The 13,036-nt window shown below is 42.1% G+C and overlaps 1 protein-coding gene across 1 annotated transcript in view; it reads left to right on the forward strand.

Annotated features, from left to right (window-relative positions):
* The window catches only part of LOC130374991 (protein lin-28 homolog B-like), a gene marked incomplete at its 5' end in the record, with an annotated part of 19,173 nt that extends 10,913 nt beyond the window's left edge, over positions 1–8,260 (forward strand). Inside the window, 3 exons of the mRNA XM_056581975.1 lie at positions 1,795–1,982; positions 6,047–6,238; positions 8,191–8,260. Coding sequence (XP_056437950.1) covers positions 1,795–1,982; positions 6,047–6,238; positions 8,191–8,260 — 450 coding nt within the window. The remainder of the gene's footprint in view (positions 1–1,794; positions 1,983–6,046; positions 6,239–8,190) is intronic.
* Positions 8,261–13,036: the final 4,776 nt, after the last annotated feature.

Below are 13,036 nucleotides of genomic sequence, written 5' to 3' on the forward strand. Positions count from 1 at the left end.
CGGTAATATGAGTTTTCTCTATTACGACGTGTTTCTGTTAGTCAGGACATCTACTGTAGATATAGAAGTAATAGCACCATTGATTGAACACACAATTCATCTACAAAGGTCAAGCTACAATAAAATTTACTTTTTCAATGTTTGACATGGCTCCTATTCCACAAAGTACCTCTATATTAATAGTATTTTCGTTTGTGCTGGCAGGCTCACCATTTTCCACAATTTGATTGTCTTCTATTGATGTTTCCACTACCCCTTAGATAAAGCCTAATATGGGCTAACACTCAGCATACTACTCATGCATACTAATTTCTGTATTATTCAATGCAAATTCAATTTCCTTTTAAAAATTGTCCCCTGGTAAATACAAATTTTCTTTTGAAATCCTTCACGCTATGACTATACTACGTAGTGAGTTAGATTTGCCTGAATTACATTTGATCATTTCTTTTGCATGAGGGCCACCCTCCTCTACTCTGCCCCCCTCCTGGGCTGTATCCTCTGCAGTCGGCGTCTCACACACACTGGCCCTGTGAAGCGTCCTGTGTACCATGTTCCATACATCACCCCATGCATCTTCTCCCTGCTGTTCTCTTCTCAAAGGGGGCCTTGTAGTTCTTATCGGCCACCATTCCTCTCCCCCTGCCTACGTCTCCCACATATCTGTCTTGCGCCGCTGCTGCAATACTGCATTTCCTGGTCCTGCAGGGTTATTTATAGGTCCGGATATACAGCGGCGAGGTAGAAGGGTTTTGTGCATTGTGTGTGTGTGTGTGTGTGTGTGTGTGTGGGTGTGTGTGTGTCGTTGTCTTGGTCATCTGCACAGAAGGTCACGACGGGTAGGGTACGGTACGACACAGTATGCAGTTCGTGTCCGCCGCTGGCGTCCGTTTGTGTACAATAAATGCAAACATACATCATCGTGTTCCCGGCCCAGTGCCAGAGTCGATCGATCACGCCCACCGCCGCGCCGACACGGACCGCTGGCCGTCGTGTTCTGAGGGGAGCGGGTGCAAGCGTAGGAGAGGTTTGGCTTGGGCGGTGTGTGTGTTATCGGTAAGCAGAGGGAAAGGGAGGTTAAACGCAATGACGCACCCACTTTGAGACACTCACTACATCTCTGCCGGTACCATCATGGCCATTGGCCTCAGCCACTTAAAACTCAATTTCCTCTCTTTCTGATGAGATTTCTTCCGTTTTTCTTTTTTGTGCGTGTGCAACATGAATGTCAAGAGAAATTGCAATGTCAATGTGCATGTGGTCATCTGAGCCCATTGGAAAGCTGTTATTCATTAATTGGTTGCAATTTAATCTATCTGTGTGCAAACCCTACTTGTCTGTTCTGTCCAACAGGAGTCTAAGCTTAACACATTTCCCTCTTAGAATGTAAACGTTTGGTAGCCAGTTAAGTTTGACTCGACAACTACATTGCAATGAATGATGTTAACGGATTGTCTTTTGCCATTACAGAGTTTATTACTCCTTTATGAAATCCTCAGACATGCACATAATGACACAAGGTCCTTCGTCCTTACAATATACGCAGAACATTCAGCTTTCCACAAGGGCTCTGCAATTCCCCTCATTGTATACATATGGAGCAGACTCCTTATCCAAAGCCACTCGGATATTGGGGATCACAACAATCATGATAATAACAATATTAATAATAATACGATATACTATTTTGAGCTACGGTTCCTTATTCAAAACAGAAACACGACGAGCTCAGTCAGTCTTCAGAGTTGCAATGAAGTCCTCCTCAACGTTCCCCCCCCTCTCCGTCCTCAACAGAGTAAGCTGGTGATGGACGGGTTCCGCAGCCTGAAGGAGGGCGAGCAGGTGGAGTTCACCTACAAGAAGTCCTCCAAGGGCCTGGAGTCCCTGCGGGTGACGGGGCCCGGCGGGGGGCCCTGCGCCGGCAGCGAGAGGAGACCCAAGGGCAAGGTCCTACTGCAGAAACGCAAACCAAAGGGAGACCGGTGAGTGGCCGTGCTGGGGAGCGCTGATGGACCTGCCCCGCCATTGACGCCTTGCTGACTGTGGCCAATCGGATTTGGGGTGGGGCGTTATTTATAAACTGAACTTGATTTGACCAAGCCCTGGCCAACTGGATTTCCTGAAAGCAACGCAGAATAAATGAGAGCATTTGTGGTGCGCTCCGAAGCAGTAAAACCTGCAGTAACCTAAAGGTATAGGAGGAGAGCCAGCTGTATGCACTTCCATACTGCAGTGAGCTATTTATGAGTACAAGGCAGAGATTATAGATTCTATCTATTCAATCTAGCAGAGTACATACCTGTTGCCATGGTAATGCTGCGCCATAATAAGGTATTGAATGGAGCACTTGGCCTGCCATCTCCACACTATTTTAAGTCAATTTGCCAGCTTTAACATTAAGGGCGGGGACAGGGCGCGGGGCTAGATTGGGTTTGTACGCATTTCAATCCCCTGTGCGCCGGTGGCTCAATCAGTCGCTTTGTCCTCCGCAAAATCACCAAGAGTGCTTTGCTCGGATCTGTCAGAGGGAGCCGCATGGAGGTGGCTAGAGAAAGGGAAAAATACACAGGAGCTGGCTGAGTGGCGAGGCAGAAAGGGCTCTGTGCTGCCCTCCTCCTGATCCCACAGAATTCCAAGGCAGAAGATGCTAGGATCCTTCTCAGGCATATACTATATATATATATATATATATATATATATATATATATATATATGTATATGTATATATATATATATACAGGAAGAAGGCTTTATAGTCCCCGGGCTATGTTTGTCACAAATAAATATAGGCATGACAGCTCTGTAGCAGAAATCCAGCCAACACCGTTCCATCCCCGGTTTGAACGGGTTGAACAAGAAATGTCCTTTCGGAAGTGCCCTGATTCACAATGGGGATGGAACTGATGAGTGCAGCTCTCCTGGTTTCACAGATGGCTGCAGAGAAAGCACTTGCTTTCCTGTATCGTAGTCACCTTCAGCCTTGAGCTCACTCTGTTGTCGCCTTCTGACTGCCTCTTGGGTCCTCTGCTGTTATGCTAGGAGGACCCCTACTGGTCAAACTGTTACATAACTGACTGCTCCAGCCAATGCACTAAAAACCAAAGCACCTTTTTTTTTTCATTAGTCAAGAAAGGGTTCACTTCACAGCTGTAGAAAAGAGACTATATTTAAAGGTTGGTTAACAATATAAAACATAAGTGATCCACTTTGGGAAGCTTTGTGAAGAATTTACTTTTAAATCCCTTCTGCTGGGTATACACAAGATGCATTTGGGTCCTCACTTGAAATTAAAGTCTGGAGGATTTAGGATGCGATACATTAATAATAGGAAGCTAATGCAGTATAAGGCGCTGATACATGTGGTTGACTCACAATAGTCAACCACATGTACAATACTGATTTAACGTAATAATAATGTTTGGTTGCTACTTGCATCGGCATGAGCCATACAGATTCCAGACTACAGATTCATGTGTCTATTATCAAGCTCCAATGCAGTCTATTGTGGCAAAGCCACAATAAATGCCAAATTATGAATAAGAAACGGAGATCGTTAGGATTATATTTGAACTACATCTTCAATGCAATCTTAATATTTATAACTGGAAAATTGACTTTTACTTCTGGGCCATTTTCCAAAAATGTTGATTTTCTATTCCCACAACGTTGAGTGTTGCAGTAGATAACATTTATCTGCTTCCAAGGATCCAGTGTTAGTACCATGGGTGGTTCATTAAGTGAACCCTGGGTCCTCTGCATGTGACGTTCAACTGATCAAAGTGGCGCTGTATCAAACACTAAAGCCAATAACTTTGGGATTGTGTTGACCGGCATTTCTGTGAAGCTCGTGTTGAAAAAAAAAACGGAGAGGGATACAGATGCTAGCTTAATGTTTTCAGGAATCATTAGCCTGTCATCATAACAACAACATAATTTTTAAGAAATAATTGTGATAGATACATTTTATCATTGTCATTTTAAGACCATTTTATGCCACTGATGTAATGATATTATAATAGCTTAATAATGCAAGTGCACCCTTTCAAATAAAAACACACTTTTAATCCGTAAATATATTCAGACATTGTGGTATTATGGTATTGAGGAGCCGTTTGAGACACAGTGAGCAGACGAGAAGACAGAAACAAAGCGGCTTAAAGGTTGCTGGCATTCATTTTGATGGTCCTTTATTAGGCACCTCACAAATAATCAAATGATCAGTTACCACGCCAACATGCTGCTTTTTCAATAATACCCATACCCTCTACCTCATATATCCTAGTGAAGAGGTTTAGGCCCCGTCCTTAACCAAATATCCTTTGTGTTTGGAGGATTCATTTATAATGGAGATTCTCTATTTAATCCAATTGTAAAATAGTGTTGAGAATGGCAGTTGGCGGATGAAACGGAGTTCCTCTTTGTGGCAAAGTTGGTGTCCAAAACAAAACAGTTGCGGTACACCGCCATACCTCCGACATTGGCTTGGAGTGCTGACTGCCGAATGAATGATCATGATTATTAGATATAGAAGATAAGATAATAAGTAATGATTATAAAAGGTCTGATAATTATAGCTGTATGAATGTAGTTTATCCCTATGGATGTTTCTGGACAGTGTCCAGAAACATAACTCTACTGTTACTTCCGCCGTTTCCTACAGCAGTGACCATGGCGATGAACAATGGCTGTGATTAGTTAATTTGATTTATTCGCTGGCTGGATCTGTAAAAAAAAATCAAGCTTTGAGACCTGTCCTATTCAGCTTCATGATTTAATATTTTATTGATTGTAAGGAACATTTAGAATAATGGCAGATGTCCTTATGTAAACAAGATACTCCTGACAAACTATTTATTTTGAAATCCAAAATGTCACTGCGCTCGTCTCATTATCAAACTCTGCCTGTCCTAAACCAGCAAAGCAGCCAATAGCACAACAACAAGCAACACAGCCCTGCCAACAGAGCTGCCCTCACTGTCCCGCCCCTCTGTAGCTTTGTGCTGGTGTGTCCTGGCTCCTCCACCTCGGGCCCTCTTGCGGGCCCCATTCAACGCTCTCACAGGCCCCGGAACAAGGGTGCTGGTGTATTGTTTCCTCAGCCAGCGCCTGCTGGAGGCCAGCGGAGACGAGACGTCTTGTCGAGCACGACGTCAGTGAAGAATGAGTGGCTCTGGACTCGCATACGTAGAGATATGGGGGTGTCGCATGGGACTGTGCATCAACCAATAGGAGGTCACGGACCACGGTTGTACTCTGCAGTAGTCCACGATGAACCGTACATGGATGACATCTGTTGATTAAATGTGTTTTTTTCATAAAACATAATCAATTATAAATTGATATGATAATAATAATAATAATAATTACTATTATTATTTATTCATATTATTTGTAGTATTAATAATAATATCACTGCTATTACTAATAACGTAAAAAAAGCAAGGTTTTTTGATACAGTCGCTAGCATGGTATATCAAGACGCATTTTTACGCTCAGGTTTTAAAGATCCGACAACAAGAGAAACGAGAGTTACTGAGAACGGCTTAGGACTCTCCTTTCTATATTGACTTTCGTTATCCGCCACATGTACCTTGAACAGGATCGTGTGTCATAGTCCCATCTAGTGGTAGCTGTCAGCTAGTGCAGCATATCGTTATTAAAATGCATATAATTGAATAAAAGACATCACAAAGATAGTATTTATATGTTTAGATAGATACATAAATAGATAAACATTGTATACACATCATTGATTGATGTATTATTCATTATACATCGTATAACCATAGTATATATATATTTTAGATACTCAACACACCCACGCACACACATGCACACACACACACACACACACACACACACACACACACACACACACACACACACACACACACACACACACACACACACACACACACACACACACACACACACACACACACACAAAAACACAGCCGTTTTTTTGTTTTATTTGTTAACTTTTGTATACAATACTAAAGAAGTTCATTAAAAGAAGGCATTATCTCCCCCCTGTCCCTCTTCCCAGCTGTTACAACTGTGGCGGCCTGGACCACCACGCCAAGGAGTGCGGGCTGCCCCCCCAGCCAAAGAAGTGCCACTACTGCCAGAGCATCGCCCACATGGTGGCCCTGTGTCCCCACAAGGCGGCGGCGCCGGCCCCCGGATCTCAGGACGAACACGCCTCTACCTCGGCCCCGCCCGGGGGCCAGGAGGAGGAGCAACAGGAGGAGCAGCAGGAGGAGCAGCAGGAGGAGCAGCGGGCCAGGGGCGAGGAGGGCCACCGCCCCGGCTCCTCCTTGCGAGGAGGCGTCTCCTCCACCTCCACCTCCTCCTCCTCCTCCCACTCCTACTCTCCGGAGGGGGCTCCGGGCGTGCGGCCGCGCCCCGCCACCAGCCGGAGACGCAAGAAATCCTGAATATGCCCAAAAAGCATACGCCCCCCCCCCCCCCCCCCAAATCTGCACCGCCCTCCCCAACCCTCTACCTTAACTGAGTGTAAACCTCTGGACCTTCCTATTTGAGCCCCCAGCCTCCCTCCCTTCCAGTCCTTCAGCTAAGGACACTGCAGGCCCCTCCCCCTCCTCAACTACCTCACAACTGGGAAAACAAATTGGGAGGTTTTTATTGTTTTTTTTATTTATGTATTCTATTTTACTTTTTGAACAAGAAAATGTATGACCTTGCCGTAATGGCAACCACCGCACCGGGAACATGTGTGCTTGAATGCGTGTTCGTGTGTGATTGGCTTGCGGGGAGGTCTAGTGCAGCTATGGCAACCACTGTCGCTGGAGTGTTGACCGCAGGCAGCTGCTGAGCGTCTCAATTGTGTTCTTGAATCGCTTCAGCTTGGCAGGAACAGTTTGTCTTTGGTTTTCTTCTTTTTCAAATGGTGTTCTTTTTTCTGCCTCCCACTGGACCTAGGATGTCGACCATTTGAAACACTTTATTTTAGTCTCAACCCTTCGTTTTACGCAGAAATTATGTCAGGTTGCGTTCCAAAGTCATTCAATAATCCACCGGGTTCATCCAATCCAGCACTTAGCGCACAATGGCAAGAACGAGAGAAATGTGAAGTGTTCACATGACTCACTTTTTTCAGGCTAGAAACAATTCACAACCAAAGAATTGTTATCTTTGTCCGTTTATCTATTTTTTGTTGCAGGATCTTAAACCAACGTGTCTAAACATATTGTAAATGTTGACTACATACCTCTAACAAGAAGAAAAATAGACTGGACCAACTGATTGTTGCAGTGATGAACTGAAAGGTTTCAAAGAGGGCGTGTTTGTGTGTGTGTGTGTGTGTGTGTGTGTGTGTGTGTGTGTGTGTGTGTGTGTGTGTGTGTGTGTGTGTGTGTGTGTGTGTGTGTGTGTGTGTGTGTGTGTGTGTGAGTGCGTGTGTGTGTGTGAGTGCGTGTGTGCATGTGCGTGTGTGTGTGTGTGTGCGTACGTGTGTGCATGCGTGACAAGCTATACTAGCACAACCTATATTCTGAGTGCTCTTCAATTTTTGGTTGTTATTAACCTACCAGTTTACTATAATCATAGATAGATCCATCTTTAGATAATTATTTTATTCAGCTAGTTTAGATCACAAATGAGTACATTGTCCAGTAATTCAGTTGACGATTAGCATATATACAATTTTGACGTTGGATATTTAGTAGAAAAAACATTACCCTGAACTCACACCACTAGGTCATTAGTATTTGCCCAAACAAACAAGGTATAATGTAAAATAATATTTAACATTTAAGTAATTCATATATAAGGAGTTAATTAACGTATAGCCCTATTTATTGCATATGGCCCTTTTGTCACACACGTAGGGCATTTGATTAACCCCTTAGCTATAAAAATAACTTTTAAAATAGAAAACTCATTGTTATTGCCCTATATTTACCCATTAGTTATTCTACCCCAAAATGTCTTCAATTATCATAATCCTAAACCCTTTTGACCCTTTGACACTAACCACAAATTATTATGCTTTTTTGTATAATTATCAGTTCAATGTTAAAGGTAAAACACAGGTGCTATCTTAACATCATATTTGATATCTAAGTTAATCATACATCATCCTCTGTTACCTGTGTTCGAGACAAAAGATTTGTTTTGTGTTCCACCCAAAAACCGTGCCACCTGGCCTTGTGTCACTGGTGTGGCCAGGGAGCTCAGTCCAACAGTCAAACCTCTACCACATGCCGAGCGCTCCTCGCAGTTCAAAAACACCACGTGAACGATGGCGTCTCGAGATCCTGGGGGATTATGTGCATTTGTATGACCGCTCAAGTAGTGACGACAAGGAGAATGTACTTCTGGTGTCTTTTAACAAGCAGCCCACAAAGCGCTGCCAGATCACCGTATGCGAACACAGCGATTACCATTACGTCGTAAGCATAGCGCCGTCTGTTGCCGACTATCATGTGATCCTGGCCAACTTCCCGTGTGCATTCCTCCCATCTGTGCCTACGATGTGTCAGCGGATACCAACGCTCAACATTTTATGATATATTTCTACCAGATGACAGCTAGGGAGAGAGAGAGAGGAGAGGATGGATGTAAGGGGCCGGGTGGCAGAGAAGTTAGCTGCTTTTCCAACTTGAATGGCTTTGTGTGGCGCATAATAGTAGTGAACGAACACAACTCTTCTCCATGTTGACCATATTGAATGTGAAAGAGTTCCTCTGAGGTTAACTGCTTACAAAAGTTTCACGCCCATGGGTCACTTCGGAGCTGTGTCTTAATGTTCTGACAAATCAATGACTTTATATGATGATGATAATGATGATGATGATGATATCAAACTTGCTTGTGTGTTCTTAGTTCTAGTAGACAACCAACACCTTTAGGTATGCATCTGTACCAAAGAGTTTGGATGATGTTTCTGTTGAAGGCGCTTAGCGTACTCTTTCAGAGTAAGAGGGACTTATTGCTGGAGGATCAGCCCTGCAGTTGTCTGAATGTACAGCTTTTTGAATGTGTGCGTGCGAAAAAAGAAAATCTAATCCCACCAATGCGTCATGACAACAAAGAGAGTCGAGAAGAAAAAGGGGTTAAGCATCAAACAAAGGAGCACAACTCACACTGAAATCTCTGTGGAAATTACATGCTTTTTTAGTTGTTGTTTTTCTTTTCTTTTTTATAATGTATTTTCACTTTTTTTTACCCACTATTCCTCTCAGGATGATGAACTGTTCTCAGGGAATTAACCAAAAAAAAAGTGTATTTTATTATTTTGGAAGTCATCCACCACAGACTGACTGAACAAGCTGATGACCTCTCTTGTGTAACCCATTCACAAACTGATATTAGGAACTACCTCTTGAGTTACACGTAGCCGTACATTTGATCTGTTTACGGTTTTGTTACGTCGATGACCTTGTATGAACTGTAGGATTTGTTTTACTGAGGAGTGTGTGACTGTGTGTTTTGAGGGTTGCCACTCTCCCTGGTCTTGCTCTCCAGATTTGGTGACCTTTGTTATTATTTTTTTTTCATTTCATTGTATTTCTTTTTTTCACTTTCACTGCAAAACTCTTTGATTTTGTTTACAGCAAAAACCTACCTCATATTCACTATTCCAACAGAACTTCTTACTACCTCCCACACAGCCACACCCGCCCCTATTCCACACTCCTTCATTCAGCTATTTATTGTGTTGCTGCTGGTGAGTTCATAGGTGCCATTCAGAGAGGACAATAGAATAACTAAAGCAAACAGCCAATCAAAGCGTTTGGTGGCACGAGGCCTCACTCGGACCTAGACGAGGAACGGTCCAAACTTTAGCCTCCAGTGCAGTGCCAGATAGGGCTACACTCTGTCTTACCGTTAGCGGTTAATGGATGCAGTCTATGGTTGGACCTCAGTTAACACGTGGAGTATTCTAGACGTGTATTTAAGGCTGTTAAAAGAAAGAAAAATCATTTTACACTTCAAAACGAACAAGATGACTGTTGTTTTTGGTTTTGTTTGCTTAGGATTTTGTGTCATCACTTCTTCTTCGTTACATCTTAAAATACAACCATGACGAGGAGGCAGACGGTGGACATAACCAATAGGATTGTACTACTCATACGCACAAGGAGTGCCTATCTATGTGTTTGTCTGTCTGACCCTATTACAAAATAGGGTTCCTTACTCATCTTAGAGCTCCACGACGATGATGGTATCCCCCGGCCATTTTGACAACCTTAACTAATCACAAGTCACATGGTCCGGGGAAGGTGCCCCTTTCTCTCTGGAGAAAACTACAATTGTAGTTTTTTTCTCTTGAGTGGCATTATTAACATTTAACATGAAAAATAACAAAAATAGAATATTGTATTAATAGAAATTTTGCATTAGAGATCCATCTCAAATAATGTTTATTAAGATGAATATTATCATAGTGCTTTTATTTTGCAACTGATGAGATTAAAGGATGGATTGTTTTTCTTTAAGGATTTGCCTGCAATATTACATTTCACACTCAGCAGAAGATGGAGACGTTGCAGGTCTCTTTATTTTTGAATCGGTATAAAGTATATACTATTACAGTGTCGCGTACGAAAAAACAGAATCATACAGTTACAAATATGGAAGTCACTGTTTCGCAATACCTTTGTACTCACTATAACTACTGATCGATCTCCTGTTCACGCTCCCTGTTAGTGTTTGCTCATCAGCATTGGGTCACCAAGGCACATTCTCTATAGATACAGCGTTATTGATTGTACCAGAAGCTAAAGGGGGGGGGGGGGGGGATGCTGCAGATGTAATCACACAATTATGTCATCCTTCAAGTTATCTTGGGCCTTGAGCGATTGTGAAAACTCACCATGGTGTTGGGGGAGGGAAATCTTTCAGACATTTGTGATTGTGATATACCTCTACCTACGTCTTAACAGCTTGTTGTTCTGTTTAGAGAAGGAGAAACTATTCTGACCCGGTTTGATACGTATGCATCAAACATTCTTAAACAAACCGCACAATCAGGTTAGTTAAAGCTACCCCAGCTGGGCCAAGCTAAAAAACCTTTAGCTTTTTTGTTCACGGACCAAAATGGCGTCTGTGTGCGTGTCCAACAACCACGTTCAGAATGCCTTTGAAACAAAGTCGTGATGCCTTAAGATACTTGTATTTGCATTTAGTCGCAGCCCCTTTTCTCTGGTTGGAAGGTGGCGATATCTATTGGAAGTCATTAAGTCAAATTAAATTAAAATCTTTATTGCGATATCAAAAGAGACGTTGAAAGAGGACTTAAACATAAATCCTGTTGTCCTCTTCCTCTCTGTTGTCCCACCTTTTCAGTGTACTGAATCAGCTTGTGGTGACCGATTACAGACCCAGTAACCGTTTGCAGGTTCAAGCCCTGCTGATTTTGAAAGTGCATGTTCGGTTACAGTTGTCAAATCACCAAATTACAATGTTGCTGCTTGCCCTATCTCAAGCGAAAAGTGCTTACCCCCTCCTCTAGAAACAAAGTTGTAATAAATAAATACAAACAAAATCAAAACAGAAAACCAAACAAAAAAGTTCATACAAAAAGAAAGGGCAAGTTCTATGCAAACCACTTCTCGACCACAATAATTCTCTCACTCTTCCGGACTCTCTTCTAATGTGGCTGCTCTGCTGTCCACTTATCCACAAAGGTGCTAGCTCGTCAGCTGGTGCGTAGACTACTTAAGGCCAAAACATAATTGCCACTTCACTTCCTAACTGCTCTGGTGTGGTTAGGTCAGCAGATGGAAACTAAAGATGGGAACAAGTTCATATACCTCAATTGCTGACTCGATGGCTGCTCTGTAATTTGTTGAGAAACCATGTATTTCAATGATTTTCTTTTACTGTTTTGATCCTTAAAAAAAACAAAAAACGTTTGTTACTTAAACTCAGTTGTACAGAAGAGGATTAGAGCCACAAACACAAAAAAGGTTCTGACTTTATTCTCAGAATTCTGAGGAAAAAAGTCAGAATTCTGACTTTAATCTCAGATTTCTGACTTTTTTCTCAGAGTTCTGACTTTAATCTCAGAATTCTGAGAAAAAAGTCAAATTTCTGAGAATATAGTCAGATTTTTTTTTTTTAATGAGTGGCCCTAATCCTCTTCAATAAAGTAGTATCATTTTTTAACCTCACTTGGTGTTGAACGTAAACAGACTTACTGGAAGGTCAGGCCTCAGAGGCCCTGATTCCAACGAGGCATTGACTTGCAGATACTTCCATGTAGCTACTGACTGTACACTTCACCATTCTGTTCATCTTTTTGTTGTTCTTTTCATTGTGACTGGAGGCAGTGTTTGCCTTCGTCAGATTCTCTCTCTCAGAGATGTGGAGAGCAAAGCACTGATTGCTTTTGAGTGAAAAGAAATATTTTATGTGCATATCACTTGTCATTTTATCCCCAATATAAGTATACTGCTTTTTTGACTTCTGTGAATCTTTTGGAATGGATTTTTAATATGTCTTAAATGTTTTACTTGATTGGAAAATAAACGTATTATATTGGCATTAAAGTATATATGATTTCCTAGTAGATATTGTATTGTTTTCTTATTGATTCCGTCTGGGCTTTTTAATCTTTATTAAAAAGAATATTTATCTGTTAAACTATGTGATTCTCAATGTTTACCACCAGGGGTCAACATAACGCTACTAGTATTTCCATTGTGCGTTTTAAACGACAAACAGAAAAAAAGACCAATCCGTCACTCACTGAAGAAGCTGCTGGTGTTCCTTCCCTCACAAAATCCATTTATTACTTTAGCTTTTAATGAAGCAGCCTTTGAAATATTATAAATGACTTTCCTTTAGAGGGCACTACATGAAAAATGTGTAAACTAACCCAAGTATTTTCTCCAGGCACCCTAAACAGAAGTCAGTAGTAGTCCAGAAGGGAGGGAACCAGTGGAGGAGCGCCTAATTATATATGCAGCATTTATGGGTTCAGTTGGCTAAATAATCACCACTGTGTTCTGTTTTCATTTTTGCCTCTTCACACAAAGGGGTTTCAGAGGTAGGAGAACCCACACAG

The sequence above is a fragment of the Gadus chalcogrammus genome, chromosome 21 (genome assembly GCF_026213295.1).
Source record: "Gadus chalcogrammus isolate NIFS_2021 chromosome 21, NIFS_Gcha_1.0, whole genome shotgun sequence".
Lineage (NCBI taxonomy): Eukaryota > Metazoa > Chordata > Actinopteri > Gadiformes > Gadidae > Gadus > Gadus chalcogrammus.